This window comes from Enoplosus armatus, chromosome 12, assembly GCF_043641665.1.
Source record: "Enoplosus armatus isolate fEnoArm2 chromosome 12, fEnoArm2.hap1, whole genome shotgun sequence".
Classification (NCBI taxonomy): domain Eukaryota; kingdom Metazoa; phylum Chordata; class Actinopteri; order Centrarchiformes; family Enoplosidae; genus Enoplosus; species Enoplosus armatus.
In genome coordinates, this window is record NC_092191.1 from 23,349,833 (window position 1) to 23,373,195 (window position 23,363).

The window sequence follows — 23,363 nt, forward strand, 5'->3', positions numbered from 1 at the left end:
GAAAAGGCAATATCACTGCAAAGATATCATAATGTGTTGTGTAGGGCAAGCCTATATAAGAGTATGAATGAACAATTGAATGAACAGAACACTTTTTCACAAGCCCACCTTCAGCCATCTGTAAAACAATATAAATAAAAAAAAGTGTGAGACATCAGCTGAATTATATATTTGAGCTGGAATCAAACTAGTTTGCATGACATGTTCTATTCCAGGAGTATTCAACTAAAATTCAAAGAGGTCCGGTTAGAGAAAATGTCCTCCAGCAAAGGTCCGGAACATCATAATGTCTAACCTGCGTTGTGATTTAGTGTGATATATATTGAAGTAGCCTAGCAGTTGTATCAGCATCTGCATGTAATCAACAACTGACTGTCAAATCAAATAAAGAAAGTACAATTCAAAAACATTGACTATTTATTGTCACTTAACACTGAACTCTACAGATATATAATACTGTAGATATGTATAATGTTCTTCTCTCATTATGTAGAAGAAGGGCTGCATTTCAAAATAAAATAGAGAAAATAAATAAAATAGCTTTTGAAAAATTGTGCATCTTAAAATAAAGTGCTTTATTTGCTTAAACAAAATAAAGTGTAGCAGTAGCTTGAGTTAATGACTAAATAGTCTCTCTCCCTGTATCGTTCACTCATCTTGTCATCCGTCACTCGCCTGTCTGTATTCAGAGTCGCAGTGTTTAGCGCCTGGAATGCACAGATTTGATTGGTTGAGTAGCATCACGTGGGCTGGCTTAACTCGTATGTAATTGGTCTGTGAGTTTCCGGATCCGCTAAACCAGCGCCGCAAAGACTAGAAAAGCTGCGCCGGTTAAAATAGAAGCGCACCGTCAAAATTTAAAATCTATTAATAATTTATTGATTATAGGTCTGGGTCCGTATAGGACGGCGTCTGGGTTATATTCTAAATACCTTAATCTTCACGCATGATAAACGTATCTTTCTATTTAGGAATATAAAAAAACTTGACATAATGAGTGAAGTCAACGGCAAAACATCTGATGGCCTCTCTGCTAAATCACCTCTACTCTATGAAGCTAATGTACTGAACTCCAATCAGAAATGGTTTTTTTTTTCTTGCTGATCAAAACACGTCATCTTTATCAATATTTCTGTTTCATGTATAACGGTCATTAAGTCATGGATGACTGCTGCCGACAGGACAGAACAGATGAACAGCGCCTCTGGTTTAAAAACGTATTCCAACGTCTCCGGTGTAAAAACAGACTTACATTTCAAATGTTGTTAACGCACCGACTGGAACTACAACTACAAGTCCTGAACAAACCCGTTTGTAACGTCACCGTCACACTCCTGTTAATGTAACGGCAGAACGGGCTAAGATGCTAACACATTAGCTTCCACTCACCTGACGAGGTATTAAAGTCGCTACGTGTTTAGCTAGCTAGCTAATGTAGCACGAGTATGAGTGACATGGCGGTTTCACGGGAGAGTAAAATATGGGGACGTTGTTCATTTACTTTCCAGCTTTGCACCTTACCGACTTCATCTTCTCATCATCTTTCTATATGTTACCGACTGTACTGATATCATGTACGTTACTATAGCTGGCTAGCTACCTTGCTAGCATAGCCAACAGTGTGATAAGCATGGGTGCCATGCCCGTTGTCAGGGACAGGGTTATATCATACTGAAAAGGGAAAATGATGGGCCCATTATTTATTAACTTTACAGCAACTTACCGTAACGCCGCGCTTGACTCCGGACCTCCGTCTGCTCAGCTGTGAGAGTATTGTAAACAATGGAGTCGGAGCGCGCTATGCTGGACAAACTATGACATGACACCACTTCTGAATTAACGCGAGACTCTTTTTCTGCATTATGTTCTGTAAAAAAAATGTTTTAATATCGGCAAAAATCAGACAACCTATACGCCGATTCCGATATATCTGTGATAGGCAAAAATAGGCCGATTTAATCAGTCAGGCTCTAGTTCAAACCAACTCTGGTGCATTGCATTGTTTAGTTTCGGTTCGTCTAGGCTGGTGTGAAAGCTGTCGGTCAAACAGCTCGGTCCGCCAGTTCAAACTGCTACTGATCCCATCACCTTACACCCAAAGTACATCACCACAGCCCCACATACCTTTTATGTTGTTGAGTATTTCCTTGAGGTGGCCGAAGCTGTTAAGTAATGGATCCTGTTCTTCGTCCTGGGCAGAGAAAAACAAGAAAGAAAAATATGATAAGAACATGATCGGAGCACAAGCTGACATCTAAGGTACCATTTGCAATAAAGATTTTTTTTTAATCTAATTTGATACTTGAATGCTCACTCTCAGGATATATTAGCTTGAATGTGTGTTTAAGACTAAACATTTCTAGTAACTGTAGAACTTCATTAAATGTATTCTGCAAAAAGGAAAAAACTATGCTGAAACTCTCGTCTGCGCTCTCTGTGTCAGAGTTTCACCGAGGGCGGGGCTCAGGCAGCTCCTCCACACACTAAAGATGTTACCGGTGTACACTCCAACACATACAAAATGGGGCCTCTAGACATTTAACTAAAACCAGAAGAGACAACAAACTCAAAGACAACAACTCCACTTCACTACATTGGCAACCCATTTCTTTTAACATTTTAACTGATTAGTGTTAAGACTCTTCACATCCAGGCTCCAGGTCATATTTCAGAGTTGCTCTCCCTCTACCAACCTGCTGGCTGTTCCTGTGTCTAGATTTGCCTTTGTTGTCAGGGCACCTAAGCTTTGAAATGATCTGCCTGAGGAGCTCAGGCTAACCAAATCATTGTTTTCTTTTAAATCACTCCTCATAGTCGAGATGAAATGGAAAATTCCCTTTTAACCCTTTTAGATCACACCCCAGGTCATATTGTGCGCCTATCCAACAATACATGCCAAAAAGATTACATAAAATCTATTTATTTCTATTGTTACATCAAAATCCAATTATGTTTTCTTTCTTCCTGTAAACAAAATATGACGGGTGCTTACATCAGCTTGAACCAAGAAATTTCAACCAATAATATCATGACATCCACCCATCAATCAATCAATCAATCAATCTTCAACTTTTAGAAACACAGGGCTAAGATTCATTAGTTAGCTAGCTAGCAACAGCATGGTACGTCGGTTATGAGACGCCCACTTTTCAACATTCAAATCAAATTCCTCCCAACGCTACGTTCCGCCTTCCCATCCTCTTTCACTCGGAAATACGTCGCGATACGGACATTAGATACTCTCAGATACATCTCAACTTTAAGAACCCATTTTTATGGGTTAGCCTATGAATACTTTTTATACATTTCATATGCTGCACATTTGAGATTTATATCCTATGTCTTGTTGATTTTATTCCTAAAAAGATTGCAAGAATCAGTCTCTCGTTCATTGATCGGGTAGAAAGATTCTTTTTTTATTATTGCATTACCCAAAAAAATCCCAAATAGTCCGTGAAATGAGAAACGGGGTGTCCTGGGTACGAATAGTCACCCAGCAGCTATTCGACTATTTACGCCCGGCATCAGCGTCGATCGAGGGCGACTATGCCAGTGTTGAGTGTCGACGAGAGGGTGGTTATTGACCGCTGTGGGTGTTCAGCATCGGCCGCGGTTGTCTATTTTCGGTCGTGGGGATTTAGTACCAGCCGCAGATAGGCTTTAGGAAGTCTGGTGACGTAGTATAAAAAGTCCAATGCTATAAATGGGTTAGGGTGAACGGATGAATGGATCACATACAGGACTTTCCCCCAATAGCCCACTGGTCAAGTCCTGTGTGAAACTGAAAGTTTTTATGTTTTATTCACCCAAACCGTGATTAGGTCTAGGCACCAAAACTACTCGGTTAGGCTTTCTGACAGAAATGTTTTCTAATGTGGTCATGTGGACAGTTTTCCAACTTTTCTGATGTATTAGTCTTTGCTTTTGTATCATGCAAAGTACAATGAGGCAGGCTAATTAATATCCTGGATAGTGAGTTATCAGCAGTATAAATCGGCAGTCCACTCTGCAAACATGGCTTTGACGGATGTTGCAGCAAGATTTGAAAAGCCCTTTAACAAAGTTTATGAATTTGCAACAGGTGGAGGAAAATGAATGAATTTAAAGGAAGTGTTTCTGTGTTCTGATTTTACTTCATTTCTACTGGTGATGTGTTTTGTCATTATGGGTAATCGTGTGTACACTGAAGGCAAAAACAATACATTTTATACATTTTTAAATAAACCAAAAACACCACAACAGAATGAAAATTATTTTCTAAATCCCTAGACCTCATACGTGTTCCTTCTACGCCAGCATCCACTAATTGCAAAATATGTAAGAATGAGTGTAGTTTGGTGACTGGACAAATCTGAAGTTAAGTCCTACCACCAGTCAGTGTTTCATATCTTTAGTAAATCTAACTTAACCTCAGTTCAAATGAGCAAATATCATTGTTGTGTTTAACTTACCAGTGGAGTGTGCGTATTCCATCTGGAGTTCCTCTTGATAGCTCCAACAACAGTACCAATTTCACCCTGGACGATGTAGATATTCTTGTCCACCATGCTGCTTTTTTGAGAGAAAAACAAAAAGGAGGGGATGTTTGGTTTTCGCAGAAATTCAAGCCAGGGCTTGGCTATGATTCTTTTCTTCTATATTATCACTCACAGCCCCTCTACATATCTGTATTGTTACAAAATTCTCATATCAAGAAATCGTGGTTCACAGTTGTCTGTCTAGTCTTATTACAGGTTATATTTGATCAAAATCTGTCACAGCATAAGACCTGAAATACCTAAGATACAGTGTTTTCTGTAGTGGTTTTGTCTGTCGCTCTACCATCTCACTACAACAGACACACTTTATTAATATTATTCATTAAAATCACCTGCTAATGATGGCTTAAGGCCCAGTTTCACAATGAGCTTTCCGGTTTCACTGTGGGCATTAGGAGCTAGGGTGGACAGGTAGTGAACTAGCAAATACTGAATATACATGAGACAGCGGCACTGGCTACCATAAATAAAGCCCTACACACCACTGAGCCATCAAGGAAAAACTGTCTGATAGTGTTTCTCATGGCAAACATATTTTGTCTACAACAATTCAAAGAGTACGGTCTAGACCTGCTCTATTTGTTAAGTGTCATGAGATGACTTTTGTTGTGATTTGGCGCTATATAAATAAAATTGAATTGAATAACTCATGTGGGTACACTGGAATTCATCATTTAGACTTAAAACATCCCAATATGAAAAAAAGAGCAAAACCTATATGGAAACTAGGGCGCCAAGCTTAACATCAAACTAAGAACTCTCACCCTCAAAAGAATATAGAATCTGAGAACCAAACAGCAAATTTCCATGCGTACCTTGACAATGCCTAAAACCAACATGGATAACCACACAGAATCAAAATGACGTGCTGTTCATATTTGACAAGCAGCACACCTCAAAATGGTTGGATTAACCTTTTTCCTTGTGTCATGAAAGCCATGGCAGATAATATTCTTACTTTACAGGGAGATTTATGGGTGTAGAGACTGGGTGGCTGAGGCCACATTCTTACATGGTAAGCAGCCTACTCAAAATAATAAGAGGATGAAGGTATGAAAGGAAGAGGCTAGGATGTAGGAACTGAGTAATAGGCTTAGAGCTGATAAGACTGTCATATAAATGAGTCTTCACTTGGGATGTACAGATTAAGCTTTTTAAACCACCAATTCCAAACTGAATCGATGATGCTGAGCCCTGATCTGACATTGTATTTTCCAACATAATACATCTGCACAGTGCACACACAGCAAGTACAGTAAACTTGGTAAAACCCAAGTCGTTTAGGTTAAATGTTTGACAACTGAATAGCTGCCTGAATCACAGCTTACCTTCAATCATTTTCATTTATTTTTGAGAAAATAAAGAAGTGAAAACACAGCCCAATTGGCCTAAGCAACTGTTGATCAATAATGTGTGAAAGAAATTGCTTATAGTATATGACATTGTAATGTAAGAAGCATTTTGTTTTTCTAACATTTTATTAATGGTCGCTGTCTTTTCATTTAGCCCACAAGTATAAACAACAGTCTCTGCATGCGGTCTTACTACAGCTACTTTGTTGAATTGAAATTGAACGGGTTCTGCAGATGTGATGGTATTGTGTTGTGTGGCTGGGGTACCAGACAGGTAAAAGGGCGAAGGGGTAGGACTGAGATTGAGCACAAAGGCTCAGGAGCAAACAGAACAGCAGTCATGAAAATTCACTGACTTTCATTTCATAAGCCACTCCTGTTTCAGCATGATGTAGAATTATTTGTTCAGCATGAACTCAGAAAACCATAGGCCTCTAGTTTTCACACGAATTAGGGCCAGATCAGTAAAGTTACAGGTGTACACCTTCCCTTGAGTCAGTAAGTAAAAACCGAGCTATTTCAAGTTTGTCTCAGAGGTCTTTACAATCTGTACACTGCGACCATCTCAATGAATCCTCATTCTGAATTCTGAAATTACTCTAATTAACACTTTCTACACGTTCAACTGTAGGCAAAATCATCTGAAAGTGGGTGTGTTTAGGTGTTCCCTCCAGATGAGTACATTTACCCTATACTACATCTGGATGACAGCTCAAGGGCCAAAGGGACTTTGATTGATAAGAGCTTCCCTAGAGGTGCTGACGGTCAGGCCAGCCATGAAGTATGTGAATCACAGCATGTTGTTGAGTAAACTCTAGACATCCTGGCCCTTAAACATCAGTGGCAGCTGGTAGTTCAACCAGCTGCATGTCACAATACCACAACCTCTCTGTTTGTAACCTGTCAGAAGTACAGAAACAGCCAACTAAACAGCCAAGCCTCCGGCAATTTCATACGTGAATGTAACATAGTCATAGTGACACCCTCTATACATGTTCTGTGTGTTTATAAGAGCGACATAATGCAATCGTACACCAAAAGCAAGGTACAAGTCAGAGAGTTAGCTGTCAAGTGAGCTAGGACGGTGGTCGCTGGCTAGTTACATTAACCAACTCAGTAGCGTCTACTCAAAGGCAAAGCTAACAGGCTAGCTCTCCACAACAGTGAGGTGTAGAAATACTGTTGACAGTCCTCTCGGGCGAACAAAAACACAATGAGAGGACAGATGCTTACTATTTGGTTAATATCTACCAACGTACTGAAGACAATTACGTTGCATAAACAAGACAAATTTCCTACCCAGAAACCTGATAACTACCTAACGCTAGCTGAACTAGCTAGCGTGTCAATTGGCCAAAACGAGATCTGTGTTCAGCGTTTGTCCTCTAAGACAACAGTAACTCATTTCCTTGATTCAAGAAAGGCAAAGCGCCTGTTGACAAGTATTAAAACGCGTCGCTGGTTCTCTAGAAATAAAGATATTACCTGTGTGTCGCTGCTATTTCAAAGATGGAGTCCTGCTGTAGCTAATGCTAGCCTAGGTCGGCAAGCTAGCAGGCTAGCCGGCCAACACTGAATGAAGAGGACCAAAGTTCAGTTCACTACGATAAAAAGACAAACAAAAAAGTTCGGACATTCCACTGTGTGATAACGCAATGTTCCCAGACGCCGCTTATTCATTCACTCTTAAAAAAAAATGCTCCATATGTGAATAAATTGAACACCTATCTGCAGCCGTCAATCTGGTCTTAGTAAACACACTGACGTGGAAAAGCTCTACAGTCTCAACCTAGCCTGATGACAGAGTCTTGATTGACAGGCTAATAAACCGACTGCTTTAAGCGTGATATATGGGGTTTAAAAACACAAGTAGACGCAAGAGAATTAAAGGTTAGGCTGTATTAGTAGCTTGTGCTATTTTTCTTTTAATATCGAATGGTGGGGATTCTCAGAAAAGAAAATATATCTTGTGTTACAGAAGAAAAAAGGGGGCGGGACAAAGGTAGCAGCAGTGGGTGTAAAGGGTTGATGACGAAAGCACGGTCTGCGTCCCCAATGAAGAGAGCAATCACACGCTGACAGCTGGGCTGTGGCTATGTGTCGTCTTGTCACAGGCTCCAGTTCACCATCAATGTGTATTTTCTTTTATTTATCCTTTATTTAGCCCGTTCAGATCTCTTCTTCCTGGAGTCCTGGTCAAGGCGGCAGCACAAGCAGTTTCACATAAAAAAAAAGAAATGTTAGAACACATACAATACATAAAAACAACACAAAGGAAATAGTAAAAGAAGGGAGACATACAGGCCGTACCAGCGTTATCCATAACACATTCCACCTCAAGTCAAGGATTATGTAATTGAAAATCTGAATGTGATGATTTGGTTACACACTTCATTAGAGTTTTGAGCATAGAGGTTCGTTCTTGGCCAATAGGGATTAGGCCAACAGGTGCAAAGAGGGGATGGTGAATTCAATCAGTCAGCTTGTGTATTTAATTCATATACAATTACAGCGAAATGCAATTAGTCCATGAAAAAGAGTCTAAAAAGAATAATGATAATAATATATGTATCTGTATCAGACAGTGATGTTCCCCATCAGGACCCTCTCGATGGCGCAGGAGTAGAAATTCCTCAGTATTTGTGGGGATACCCGGAATTTCCTCAAGTGTCTGAGGTGAAACAGTCTCTGCCTTGCTGAGTCAGCCAGTATGCAGTGACCGAGCCAGTGCCCTCTGTGATGTGGGCACCGAGGTACACAAGTTGTCCACCGGTAGCTAATGGGTTATCAAATATGTAATTTTACCCTGAAATATGGCCCGATGTTCCTCCAGATTTTCACTTTCTGTCGTGGTTTCAGTCATGATGATAACAATTGGTCAGATTCCTTTCAATCACACACCTAAAAAAAACTGGAACACAGCAGTACGACATGATGACAGCTCATGTGAGCTTCCCACCCTGAGCGTGACATCAGAGGAAAATGGCCTCCGTGCGAATATGGTCTATTGAGTTTAATGAGTTTACCAAGCCTCTCGTGTTTTCTTTGTCTGTGGATATACTTGAGTATTTCTCCCCCTTGTTAATATATTTGGAAGGACTATGTAAATTTGATGGGTGTGGAATATGTTTTTGTGTACACGCTGGAGTAGCGACATATGCCAAGCAATTTGTGTTTGTAATCTGAATATATGTATATTGCTTCTGTGGATTAGTTCCGGTTTCCAAAATAAACATGAAAGTGGGTGGGGAAAAATGAACTTTCATGCTCAAAGTGTCTCAAAGGGCTTCCAATCTAATCCAACGGCCCAACAATCGATCACGAAACAACGCATGTATGTGTGTTTGCTCCATGCAAAGAGTGTGCAGCTACAATCCTACAGTCTCTTATCTCTGTGCAATCAGAGGCAGCCATTTGCTCAGGTATTGCTTTGTGTTTAAAGCATGTCGAATCTACTTGTGTCAGACCTCTGTTTGCTCTCTGCAAAGTGTTTGATCACCTGTGGGATTTGTAATTGCAACATTTCATCTGCAAATATATATGCGTCATTTTCCACAGTGACAGCTATGTGCACCGCTGAGGCAATAACAACACTTTTCTTTATGTGTTTGTCTTGCACTTGCTTACGCTTATGCAATGTTCTCACAGATAGCATAGGAAATCTCCAAAATCCAACATGTGGCAAAAACAAACATGCAGTCATAACTTCATAACTTAATAATTTAATAATCCCTGCCTAAAGAACCAGCTTTAGTCATCAAAGAAACAGTATCTCTCTAAAAAAGAAATCATCTTTAATAACCATGATGTTGGGTTGCATATCCTCATTTGATCCACCGTATCTCTGTCTTACCCCTGTTCAGCTGCATATGAAACAGCTGGATTTCTCTTGATTACATTTCCTTCATCCAAACTGAAAATATTTATGTAAGCTAGCGTCTTGGACATGAGTCTTTTCATCATTAATTACAGACATGAGAAAAAGAGCAGAGAGGTTCCTCTAATTTCTAAATCTCATTTGTCCAAAATCCTTCAGACAAAACACAAAAAAATGACACCACTTTGTCTGGCTTCAGGAAAGGGTTGCCTGTCGTATTGTGTTTCTGCTTTGCCTCGTAGTGGAAGTTTATAATCTGTCCTGTTATCTGGTAAGATGACAAAGAATCAGCATTTTAGCTTTAAGAAACATGCAAACATAAACCCAGAAATTGCGATATGCTTTGTGTTGCAATATGGTTATGTTTGGTGTTATGTTTGGCGAGCATGTTCTTGTTTAAAAGATGTGGAAGTGACAAATTGAGGGTTGTCCATCACGAGTTCCTCCAACATTCTTGGAGCTATTCTGAAGAAGTTGGGAACAAAGCACGGCACCACAATTGTTAAATTCATTCAGAACAGACCATGAAATCAAAGCATTCATTAGCTTCGCTATTCAGTTAGCTGTCCAGATATACAGTAGCTCGGGGATGAGCCTAGTTTAGCGGAAAGACTGGAAAGATGGGGAAAAGTTTTAGAACACACCTCTCAAGCTCACTAATGAACACGTTTTGCAACACATTTCTTTAATCTGTAAATAAACAGAAATGGAAAAAATGCACAACCTCTAGCTCAGGTTGCCAAATATGGTTAGTGAGAACAAAACGCAACCTCACCATAACATGACTCTGCGAAGGCACAGAGCCTGGCTAACTGTTTCCCCCTGCTTTCAGTCTTTATGCTAAGCTAGGCTAATTTCTCATTTCTCTTCATAGACGGTTTTCATCTCTCAGACTGCGTCTACGTTGAATTTTTAAACACAGTTTTCGTGGGAAAATGACTGGCATCCACATGCTAGCATGCTAGGTCATTTTAGTAGAGACCTCTGCTGACGGGGGGGGGGGGGATCACCTGAACGACAGAAAAATGGCAAAATCTCTTCTTCTTTGTCCAATTATCAGTTGGCAAATAACAGTTCAATAATCAGTTTATGCTAAGCTAGACTAATTTCTCACTTAATGCACAGACATTAGAATGGCACTGATCTTCCCATCTTACTCTTGGAAAGAAAGCGAATAAACATATTTATTGACAGAGTCTTGACGATTATTTATTGAATGACTTCTTTAATTACAGAACGTAAACTTACCCCTAAATTCACAATAAAAATACTATAGACATGACAAAAGGTAGCTACGGCCCTGAATGCTCCCCACTGATTCCCGACAAACTACAACTGTAATGTACTGGTAAATCAAACAGGATTTTCATGGAGGTTTAACGCAGAATATGCGGTTTGGTCCATATCTTGTCACAGTATAGTGGACCCTATACCCTAAATCCCTAATCCCTAACCCCTGACCTCCATAACCCTAACCCTCACCCTGACGAAGGGTTGGTGATGTATTTTTGATTGGTCAGTCCCTGTAAAACACACAGTGGTGGAGAATGCCCAATCCCCAAATCTCCAAACTCCAGCGCCATCACACAGCCAACTTTCACACATGAAAATCCAACCGGTTGTCTCCTGTGCCTCTCACCTTCGCTCTCCTCGTCCATATCGTTTTGTATCGGCCTGACCTGCAGAATGCTGAGAAGCAGTTTATCAGTGCAGGCTCCTTTTCACACGCCAGGTGCTACAGAAAAACAAATACACCTGCATTTGCAGTTTTGGCTATTTTCATACCCAACCCTGCTCTGGTGGTCGATTTTGCAAGCCTCAGAGTTCCAGCATCAGCAGCAAAGGTCACTGAAAGATGACAAACGTTAGCGTTGTTTACACCAACATCATATCTCAAAAGCCCACAGCTGTGTTAAGAATGTGTTAACACTATTCAAATAACTGTGATTCATAGCTTTCTTTGAATTGGTGTAGCTTTGCGGGACGATTGCTCATTTCAAACTTCCACTGCCCTTACAGTAAAAGTCCCAAGTGAGTTTTCCTTTTGAGTAAAATACAAAGTAATACAGGAAATAGGCACAGTTTTTTTATGTTTTACATTTTACAAATATCACCCCATGTAATTCAATTCAATTCATTTCAATTCAATTTTATTTATATAGCGCCAAATCACAACAAAAGTCATCTCATGGCACTTTACAAAATAGAGCAGGTCTAGACCGACTCTTTATAATGTTATTACAGAGACCCAACAGTTCCCACCATGAGCAAGCAGAACTTCCTTTTAAGAGGCAGAAACCTCGAGCAGAACCAGACTCTAGGTGGGGGGGTCATCTGCTTTGACCGGTTGGGTTGGAGAGAGAGAGAGAGAGAGAGAGAGACATAGAGAGGGAGGGAGAAAGAGGGAGGGGGAGAGACAGATAGACAGACAGAAAGAGACAGAGAGAGAGATAGACAGGCAGTCAAGCAGACAGACAGAGATGTATGGCAGCACCAGCAGTAGCCATAGCAGCTATAATAATAATAATAATGGAAATATGACTGATAATAGGAGTCACAGCTGTAATAATAGCTGAGATTAATAATAGCAATAACAGCTTTAATAGTAACAGAACTACGACTAAACATAATAACTGTAGTGATGAGAGTCAGGCAGGCCCATGGCAGCAGCAGCCAGGCGTACCAGGACCACGATCCACAGGAACCTGCGAGACGACAAATCACAAAGAAACTCCGGGGAAGATATAAAGTTAGTAACATGCATTGGACTGTGATAAATGTGTAAAGATGGGGAGGGAGATGAGGAAAGCTCAGTGCATCATGGGAAGTCTCCCCAGCAGTCTAGGCCTATAGCAGCATAACTAGGGGGCTGGTCCAGGCAGGCCTGAGCCAGCCCTTAACTATAAGCGTTATCAAAAAGCAAAGTTTTAAGCCTACTCTTAAAAGTAGAGAGTGTGTCTGCCTCCCGGACCCAAACTGGGAGCCGATTCCACAGGAGAGGAGCTTGATAGCTGAAGGCTCTGGCTCCTGTTCTGCTTTTGGAGACTCTAGGAACCACAAGCAGCCCTGCATTCTGGGAGCGCGGTGCTCTAGTGGGGTAACAGGGTACTATGAGCTCTTTAAGAAATGATGGTGCCTGACCAGTAAGAGCTTTGTAGGTCAGGAGAAGGATTTTAAACTCTATTTTAGATTTTACAGGGAGCCAGTGCAGCGAAGCTAATACAGGAGGAATATGATCTCTTTTCAGAGAGAGAGAAGACAGGAGGTGATCAATTCTGTCTCTAAAAGTTAGAATTTTATCATTAAAGAAGCTCATGAAGTCATTACTGCTGAGGGTTATAGGAATACATGGCTCAATAGAGCTGTGACTCTCTGTCAGCCTGGCTACAGTGCTGAAGAGAAACCTGGGGTTGTTCTTGTTCTCTTCTATTAATGATGAGTAATAGGCTGCTCTGGCTTTACAGAGGGCCTTCCTAGAAGTTCTAAGACTATCTTGCCAAATTAAACGCGATTCCTCCAGTTTGGTGGAGCGCCATTTCCTTTCAAGTTTCTGCACTGTTTGCTTTAATTTGCGGGTTTGGGTGTTATACCATGGAGCCGACTTTCTTTGTTTTATTATCTTCTTTTTAAGAGGGGCAATAGAGTCGAGTGTCAATCACATTGAGCCTGCAGCACTGTCAACAAGATCGTCCGTTTGGGAGGGACGAAGGTTAGCATAGGAGTCCTCAGTTGTATTGAGATGTAGCATTGAATTAAATGCCGATGGAATCACTTCCTTAAATTTAGCTACAGCACTATCAGATAGATACCTGGTGTAAGCTTTTTTGCCTAATGGCGTGTAGTCCAGTAATAGGAATTCAAAAGTTATTAAATAATGGTCTGATGACAAAGGATTCTGTGGAAAGACAGTTAGATGTTCAATTTCAAGTCCATATGTCAGAACTAGGTCGAGGGTGTGATTAAAACAGTGAGTGGGTTTCTGTACCCTCTGACAGAAGCCAATCGAATCCAATAAAGAGGTAAACGCAGTACCAAGGCTATCCTTATCAACGTCCACATGAATATTAAAATCACCCACGATAATGACTTTGTCTGTTTTAAGGACTAAACCTGATAAAAACTCTGAGAATTCAGATAAGAATTCAGAGCATGGACCTGGAGCGCGATAGACTATAACGAATAAGACTGGCTTCAGTGTTTTCCAGGTTGGGAGTGAGAGACTCAGAACGAGGCTTTCCAATGAGTTATAATCCAGTTTAGGTCTAGAGTTCATCAACAGGCTTGAGTCAAAGATGGCTGCAACTCCACCTCCTCGGCCGGTGCCTCGAGGGATGTGAGTATTAGTATGACTGGGCGGAGTGGATTCATTCAGGCTGACATACTCTTCATGACACAGCCAGGTTTCTGTCAGACACAGTAGATCAATATGATTCTCTGATATTAGCTTGTTTACTAATACAGCTTTAGATGACAGAGATCTGATGTTTAACTGTCCATACTTGAGGTTGAGGTTTTTTGGTGGGTAACTGCTCTAATGGAAGCTAATAAAGTCGGTCAGATTTCTAGATATGAGAGCCGCTCCATCCAAAGTGGGATGAATGCCGTCTCTCCTCATCAGACCAGGTCTCCTCCAGAAAGTCCGCCAATTATCTACGAAGCCCACATCGTTTGCTGGACACCACCTCGACAGCCAGCGGTTGGATGATGACATGCGGCTAAAAATATCATCACTGGTCAGATTGGGTAGGGGCCCAGAGAAAACTACGGAGTCCGACATAGTTTTTGCAAACGTACACACCGACTCCACGTTAATTTTTGTGACCTCCGATTGGCGTAATCGGGAGTCATTACCGCCGACGTGAATAACAATCTTACTGCATTTACGCTGATCCTTAGCCAGCAGTTTTAAATTTGATTCAATGTCGCCTGCTATGGCCCCAGGAACGCACTTCACTATGGTCGCTGGTGTCGCTAACTTCACGTTTCTGACTATGGAGCTGCCAATTACCAGAATCTGCTTCTCAGCGGGGAGAACCTGTTAGAAACGTGAAGTGGTTGGTGGCGATTAGGGCTATGCTTCCTTCGGACAGTCACCCAGCCTCCCCGGCTGCTCGGGACGGCTAGCGGGAGCTGCACTGTCATTGTAATGACAAGTGTATGATGTGAATAAATATATATAAATATATATGAATAAACCCTTTATTTTACTTTATGCTTTGAGTAAATGTCAGCATGTTAACATGTTCACAATGACATGCTAATGTTTAGCAGGTACAATGTTCTTATTGATGGGATTCATCCTCTGGGAACGATGAATGTCTGTACAAAATGTCATGGCAATCCATCAAATAATGAAAACAGCCATGTGAAGAATGAATACAAATACGCTGCGTCTGTTGTTTTGTGGTGAGTATGTAATGTTTCATCTCTTACGCTTAACCTGGCAATTGAACTGCTTTCATGCTTAAAGGTCCCATATAGTGGAAAGTGAGATCTCCACGTCTTGTTTTGATTATAAAGCAGGTCTCGGTGCTGTATAAATACTGTGAAAGGATCAAAACGCTCAGTCCACGGAGAAATGCACACAGCCAGTATTCAGACACTGCGCCTTTAAATGAGCCATCGGGACTTCCGTAAGGTTGTGATGTCACTGCACTCAGCCACGCCCCCCAGCAGGTCATCTGTACCAATCACAGCACCACCCACCAAGTACAGGGACGCTCATCCACCCGCTCAGTCTGTCTGAGTTATTGGAGCGCTCTGCTCAGGAGCTACTCTTCAAGTGTTTGGAGGTTGTTCAGTTTGTCTAAAACGACTTGTTTCAGACAGGGGGGGGCTGAGGGGCTGCAGAAAGGGCCAGGAGAAGATACATAAGGACTTTTATCAACTGTGACTCATGCAAAGCTGCTCTAGTGGAGTCCCAGAATAAAAATACAAAGCTGAAACAAGCAGAATATGGGAGCTTTAAACGGTTTCCATCTCTCAGGCTGCGTCTACATTGAAATTTTAAAACACAGTTTTTCGTGGGAAAATGACTGGCATCCACATGCTAGCACGCTAGGTCATTTTAGTAAAGACCTCTGCTGACGGGGGGGGGGGTCACCTGAACGACAGAAAAACGGCAAAATGTCTTCTTCTTTGTCCATATTTTCAGTTGGCAAATAACAAAACTGCATCACAGCCAACACACACACTTATAATATAGCACTTTTCAACCTTCACGGTTCCCAAAGTGCTTTACAGCTAAGTCTCATTCACCCATTCACACACCGATGGCGACCGAGCTGCCATGCAAGGTGCTGGAGCAACTTACGGTTCGGTGTCCTGCTCAAGGCCACCATGCCGCCCATATGCATGTATCAAAATGACTGATCATAGAGAAACTGCAACTGGGCAGCTACATTCGACACTTTCCCTTTCAAAAGACGCCAACAACTTCATTCAGTGTTCACGCTTGAAACTCAAAACTTCTGTCAGCACTTCAATTTCCCACTTCCGCTTCAATTACTGTCAACATTTCAAAATGTTGACTGCAAAGTTTGTCCTGAAAATGTAACCAGTGTTCATTCATGCTGCTTGTTAAAACAGATCAAAATCTACATGTCAAAAAAGTGCCAAACTGATGTCCTTACTGCTCCTGTTTTATTCTTGCACAACATTTCAGTCTTGCTTAGATTGTGCTTGAACACCAAAGTAAGAGGAAATATTACAGTAATAAAACAGAACAATGACATTTGGACCTAGAAGTTGCCGCACAGCAAGTCTCCCCACACACACCTTTGCAATCCCAGCAGACAGAGGTGCAGGTAAATAAAAAGCTGAACCGCGGAGACTGCGGGGAGGAAGAGATGGAGAGAGAGAGTGTTTGTAGACAGAGAGCCAGCGGGAGAGGGAGAGGGGGGGTGGTGGTGGTGGTGGTGGGGGGGGGGGTTGTTTGCATTTCGTGTGTGTGTATGCGTGCGTTTGTGCCCCCTGTGCGCGCAAAGAGAGAGAGAGAGAGAGAGAGAGAGAGAGAGAGAGAGAGAGAGAGAGTAGGGGGCCGTCCTTTCTACAGTGGACCTGTCACACACAATACTTAGCATGAAGTCAACCCCCTCCCTCCCTCCCTCCCTCCCTCCCTATACTCTATGTGGGGATCAAGCCTCACTCCTCCACAGCCTTCATGTCTGACAGCACAGAGGAAAGAAGAACAGGGGAAAAAAGGAAGGAAACTGACCGACCGACCGACCGACCGACCGGCTGGCTGGCTGACTGACTGACTGACTGACTGGCTGCCTTTTTCCGACTTGTTTGACGCACCGGGGAACTTTTCGTCCATGTCACCAGCAAACCTGAGGCCAGGACACCCATCAGCCTGCAGCAAAACCCTTTGCCTTTTCCGCGGATTAATTTAACCATACCGGGATTCGATGTAAGTGCAAATATCCGCACTATTTCCTCTCTCTCTCTCTCTCTCTCTCTCTCTCATTCTCCTTTTTTTTTTTTTTTTTAATTTCTTTAATTTCTCTTTCTGTCTTTTGTGCGTCTGGCACCCCACCCATTCTATTCTATTTTTTATTTTTTATTTTTATTATTATTCCTGCGTCAAAAAGTTGACTAAATCCATCCGGGATGCAAAGCAGGGCCTTCATTAACTTTCTTCGAAAGTACAAAATGCTCAGCTGTCCACAACAACAGCAGCAGCGTTTGCTTCTTTCGTGCAGCAAGTTAAACCAAAAAAACAAACAAAAAAAAAAACAATAAAAGGAGAAGAACAACGAGCTTGTGAGGGCTCTGACTTAAAACAAAAGGGGGGGGGGGGGGGGGGGGGGGGACGTGAGGAGTTTACTTTCGGGGCGTGCGTCCACGGAGCGGACCGTGATGCTGATGAGAGGCGACACATCGGGCGGTGTGACACATTTAAAAGTACGTGTTGCATCTTCCGTCCCCACGAAATGATCCCCGTGATTTATAATTTAAAATATATATATATATATACACATATAATATATGTATATATATATATATATATATATATATATGTATATATATTTGAACCTTATAAATCAAAACGCACTCTGCGTAAAGGCTCCGTGCCATTTTGGCCTCGCGGAATTTCACCGTTTTCAGTGCTGTGTTTTGGTGACCATCAGTTATCGAAGTCCTCAACCCTGCGTCTGTCCGTGTGAGGCCTGTGGGTAGGAAAAATGCTCCCCCCCACAGCCCCCACCCAAAAAAGAAAAAAAGAAGCCTTTTCTCTCTTATAATATTATACTGAATTATCATGTTGACAGCTTGGTGTGTGGTTTCTCCAAAATTCGGAGACTTCGCAGAGGCGAGAGGCGTAGTGAAGATATTTGGGAGGTCAAAAATATTTGGGGGGGGTGGGGGGGGGGGGGGGTGGTGGAGGAAATTGATAGGCGGCAGGTGGGCTATCGGGGCCACAGGAGACCACGGGCAGAAAAACAGAGCTGTACACCCCCACCCCCCCCCCCCCTCCTCCTTCTCCTCCCCACCACCACCACTACCAACCTCCCGCACACATACACGCGCGCGCAAACACACACACACACACACACACACACACACATTTGATAAACATTCGTTCTCACTTCTGCTAATAATATTTGCATCCATATTACAAACGTTAGATCACTTAATCATTTGAGGTTTATTTAAATTTTTTAATATTAATCAGTGAATGTTCATCCTCGACCGTGGAAACCATATAATATATAATAATATAATAATAATAATAATAATAATAATGCTACGAAATAAAATTAGCGTGTACTTAGTACTTACAACTGCATTCTTAAAAATAAATGAAAAAAAGGCCCGTTGTCGGACCGAACCCAACTCAAAATCTACTAAATAAAAACACTGTCAGAATGGAAATTATAAGGGGAATATTGAATTAATATAGTGGAGCCTACAATGCACGAGTTGTGCCCGAAGTGCGTCGTTATTTTATATTTTATTTTATTTTTTTTTAAAAGGGGCCTAGTCCGTGTTTTAGGTTTAGACTATACACTTCCTTTTTACAAAGCTATTTACACACACACACTCACATATATATATATATATATATATATATATACTTGATACTTTTATAAATATATATATATATATATATTTATATATAAAAGTATCAAAGGCCAGGCAGATTTCCAACTCCCAAGAATCCCCCTGGGTTAGATTTTCCTTCCTCTGCAGGCCTCCTTCGGTTAGTGGCCTCTTTTGCATCTGCAGCCATGCGGGCCAGGACATATGAAAATAAGATTTGTTTAATCGAAGTTCACGTTTGGCCTCGGGGGCGCAATGGAAATGTTTCCCTTTCCTGGACGTACGCGAAACGTGTGCAAGAGGAGAAGGGTCCGAAGGGCCGCGCAGGGCCCCGCCGCGCCGGGTAGGGCCAGGCGTTGTGGCACGTCGCAGCGCGCCTTTGAAAGGCGCTCAAACACGTTTTAAAGCTTTTATTTATTTATCTATTTATTTATTTATTTTTCTTTTCAAACGCACATCACCTCGTTTGCCATTTTCTTTTTTTTATACCTTAACTCGCATAATTCTATTAAATCACACAAGAACTTTAGAATTAAAATAGCTCAAACATAATAATAATAATAATCATAATAATAATAATAATAATAATATGTGTATATGTTTAATTCATTTAAAACTATTAACTGCAAAAAAAAAACAAAACAAAAGAGGGGGGAACTTCACATTCTTATAAAAGCATCGCTCATCACATCATCTAGTCTTCATGAAGCTGAAGACACGCTGGACTTCCCCCGGTTCTGATTGGATCTGAGTCATTTAGATCATGTCCCGCGAACCAGACGCCTTGTTTCACACCGCTGGAGTAAAATATAAGGGACAGACAGCTCCGGTAATAAATAGTTGATGTGGAGACGCTCTGGGTTAATCACTGTTGTGGACTTGTGTTGGGCTTGCGCAGCAATTACCCCCCCCCCCCCCCGCCCCCCCGCCCCCCCCCCCCAGCTCTCTCTCTCTCTCTCTCTCTGTGCGCTCGGAGCAGTGGTTCCGCTGCCGGACTGCCTTTAATCATATGCAAATGGATGTTATAGGAGGGCAGAAATTAACATCTGCAAACACTGGGACTGGGAAATTCCATCTGCCGTCCCCGTCGAGGAGGCCCTTAATAAGTTCTCAGACAGCAAAGTGACACATATCTTAATCAACTCTTAATCCCGGGAATTAATTCTTGACGCGTTTATGAATAATTCCCGCCGCGGCTCCGTGGAAAATGCAACGCGCAGTCTGCCGCGCCGCCGCCGCCGCCAGATGGACCCGGCAATCTCCCCCCAAAAAATGAGAGGATTTTTTTATTTATTAATTTTTTGTGGCTTTCATTATTATTATTATTCTTTTAATTATTATTATTATCATTATTAATATTAATAACACCAGATATAGCCTGTAGTTTAATAAGATCGGTGTCACCGGGCGACTGCCGGAGATTCTCATATTGCTGTTGATTTGCGATTTCAGAACAGGAGCCCCCAGGAGCCCCCCCCCCCACAGGCCCACAGCATTAAAGTGTAAACACACAGTCCCAACTAATAGCAATATTTGAGGCTTCATTTAAGCGCGGACGCAGCGTTGACAGCGTGCCGGGTGGATGCGTGGAGGCAGTCGGGCCTCAAGCGCCCCGCAAGTGCGCCAGGAGGGGAGGGGTTTGAAGCTGAACCGCATCAGCTCATCAGGTTAACTCGGATTTCTGTGAACCTCACCTCGGGAGTTTTCGCTCACAGTGGGGAAATCAGCATCAACAACACCACCCCCCCCCCCCCCCCCTGAGTTTAGGACCGGCTCCGGGATCAACGTGACCGTCGGCTGCCGCGCGCCTCAGCCTGCTCGTTAGCTCAGTGATAGCTTGTGCTTGGGAGGGGGGGGGGGGGGGGGTTCTTCTTGATTTTGGAAATATAATCATGTGGCGCCCCTGGTGTGTGTTTGTGTGTGTAGCTGGTTTAAGGGGTGGTGGTGGTGGTGGGGGGTGGGGGTGCTGACACCTTGTTCTGGACAAAATGACTGGCTTGCATCACCGCCTCATCCCCCCCCAACCCACCCACCCACCCCTGCCAGCCGGCCTCTCAGCACCACATTGACACCAGGCCGTCTGTCCATCTATCACTGCCACTGCGGATATAGCCCCCCCCCCCTCCCTCCCTCCCTCCCTCCATCCAGACTGGCTCACGTTCATATTTCTGACCAAAAATACTGGACCTTGCTGATACAAGAGTCGGTGAAAAAAAAAAAAAATACCCCCCCCAGAGAAACGGCCCAACACGCGCGCCTACAGCGAAGGGAACCTTACATGGTCACATTTTTAGTGTTATTTATATTATAAATAATAATATATAAATAATAATACGCGTCTTCTGTGTATCCAAGACTTAAGATCAGTGTAAAGGCATTTTGAACAGTGGGTCACATTTTCATGAGACCCTTTGAACCCCCCCCCCCCCCCCCAAAAAAAAACAACAACAAAAAACAAATAAACAATATTTGTCCGGTTATGAACAACAGAGGGGAGGGAACTGAACTTTCTGACCCACAAATCCATATCAGAGGGCTCATTAAATCCAAAGCCACAACACGGAGTGGGCGCGCCAATCTCTCGGCTGGGAGACTTGACCTCATCCTTAGTCTCCTTAGTTTTTGTCTTTTTTTTTTTTTTCCCAGGGATGCGGCGATGGCCTCTGGCCGACAGAAGAATACCCCATGCCCCCCCCCCCCCCCCCACCCCCCTCCCTGTCTCCTAATCCTTTGTCGAAGCGCTCCCATCATCTCTCCACGGGCGCACGAAACCAGCGAGCGTTCTTGTTGACGCGCATTTGGGGCAGCAGTTTTAAGGGCTGAAGGGGGGCGGGTGGGGGTGGGGGGGGGGGGCGTTTGTCTGGGCCCCAAAAAATGAGACGGAAGTTGTTTGACACACACACACCTATCAGAGATGTCCCAGATATTCCGCGGTAATAAGGTGCTAAAACCTTTTAATCGGGAATATGCAGGTTGGCTTTCGGTGTGGCATTAGGATGCTTTGCGGGGTGGGGGGGGGGGGTGGCTGACTCGATGTTAGGTGAGGGTCAGGGAGAGTTTCGGGGGGGAAAACTCGAGTTAACTCACACCAATGACATTGCGCGTTTCTGCGTGCCAAGTTGAAATCACTGTCGTTATTGAAACCAGAGGAGTGCCGAGGAGAGCTCTGTGGGAACTCGGCTTGGGGTGGGGGGGGCGACATGACAAAGCAACCTCTACTCCATGAGTTTTTATTACTTGAGTGAGTCTGTCGCCAAACTGATCTCATTTGAGTTTTGTGGTCCCTTTTAGTGCTTGAAAGTGTCTGGATGTGTCATTTAGCTGCTGAAGTGGACTCGTGTCATCTCTGTGGGATGTCTTCCTCCTGTGTCAGATGCTGAATTGGCACGTGATGCTCTGAATATACTGTACATACGGGCCTTGCACTTTAGACTGGGGGACCTCAAGTTGTACGCTTGCCGTGTTTGTGAAGACTTTTGTGCACACTTTTGGGAAGGTGACTGTTGGCATGAAAAAATGCGCTCTTTCGCTGATTTCGCCAACAAAGGCTGAGAGCAAAGCAAAGCAAAATTTTGCAGCGACTGAACTTTGATCTCAGACATGTTCTCGCTGACTAATAACAGAGCCAGGATGCAGGATGAGGATGAATTAGATTAATATATAATTGGAAAATATACAACAAAGAGATCCCAAATGAATAAAATGACAACTCACTAAAAAAATACGTTGGATTTATTCTGACAGTGTGCATACCCCTTTGTTCTCCAAAGACTTCCCCTCGGAGGGGCTCAGCTCTCTCTGTGAGCTCTGAAAGTAGTGGCGGCTGATATGGAGCTGATGTTCGAAGAGCGACCGAGGGAACTAATGTAACTCCAGCAACTTCAAATGGGTGACAGGGAGTCTGGTTCAAGGGTTCAAGAGTTCAGCCGAGTTGTACAGCGCGTTGTTGTTGTTGTTGGTGGTATGTGTGTGTGTGTGTGTGTGTGTGTGTGTGTGTGTGTATGTGTGTAGGGGGGGTGGGGGGGTTGTTTGACGTGATGCCATGCTCTGAACCCCTGCCTTCCCCCTGAGAGGCTTCAGCAGGTTTAACCCCAGCACAAGTCACATGTGTGACACACACACACACACACACACAAAAGAAAGGCTGGCACGGTGGCAAACAGACCGCATGGAAACACATTCTCCAGGGGCGAAGAGAGGTGGTGGTGGTGGTGGTGGTGGTGGTGAGGGGGTGGGTCGCCTTCCCCTGAAAATCTAAATGTGCTGCTTCTAAGTATAAAAGCTCGTAACCACAACGGAGAGAGAGAGAGACTGGCAATGTCCGAAAGAATGAGTCAACAGGGATGGTTTAAACCCCCCCCCCCAGCTCAAGCCCTGTTTGATTTTCAGGGATTGAGGTTTATCTGCCTTTATTTATTTATTTATTTATTTATTTTCATAAATCTTTGATGACATAGCTCCATTGTAGTCGACTGCAGCAGCCTTGAGGCGTCCCTCTGAATCTGTCAACTTTAGGTTTTACTCGCCAATGTCCCGGGAAAACGCAAGGCA

At 42.9% G+C, this 23,363-nt stretch overlaps 1 protein-coding gene and 1 pseudogene across 1 annotated transcript in view; both read right to left on the bottom strand.

Moving 5' to 3' along the window:
• gbf1 (golgi brefeldin A resistant guanine nucleotide exchange factor 1) overlaps positions 1-7,472 on the bottom strand; it is a 78,577-nt gene extending 71,105 nt beyond the window's left edge. Inside the window, exons 1-3 of the mRNA XM_070916643.1 lie at positions 7,376-7,472; positions 4,452-4,548; positions 2,125-2,191 (exon numbers count right to left, since the gene is read on the bottom strand). Of these exons, the coding sequence (XP_070772744.1) occupies positions 2,125-2,191; positions 4,452-4,547 (163 nt within the window). The 5' untranslated portion in view covers position 4,548; positions 7,376-7,472. The remainder of the gene's footprint in view (positions 1-2,124; positions 2,192-4,451; positions 4,549-7,375) is intronic.
• Positions 7,473-14,298: 6,826 nt separating this feature from the next.
• On the bottom strand, positions 14,299-14,909 carry LOC139294638 (uncharacterized; annotated as a pseudogene).
• Positions 14,910-23,363: the final 8,454 nt, after the last annotated feature.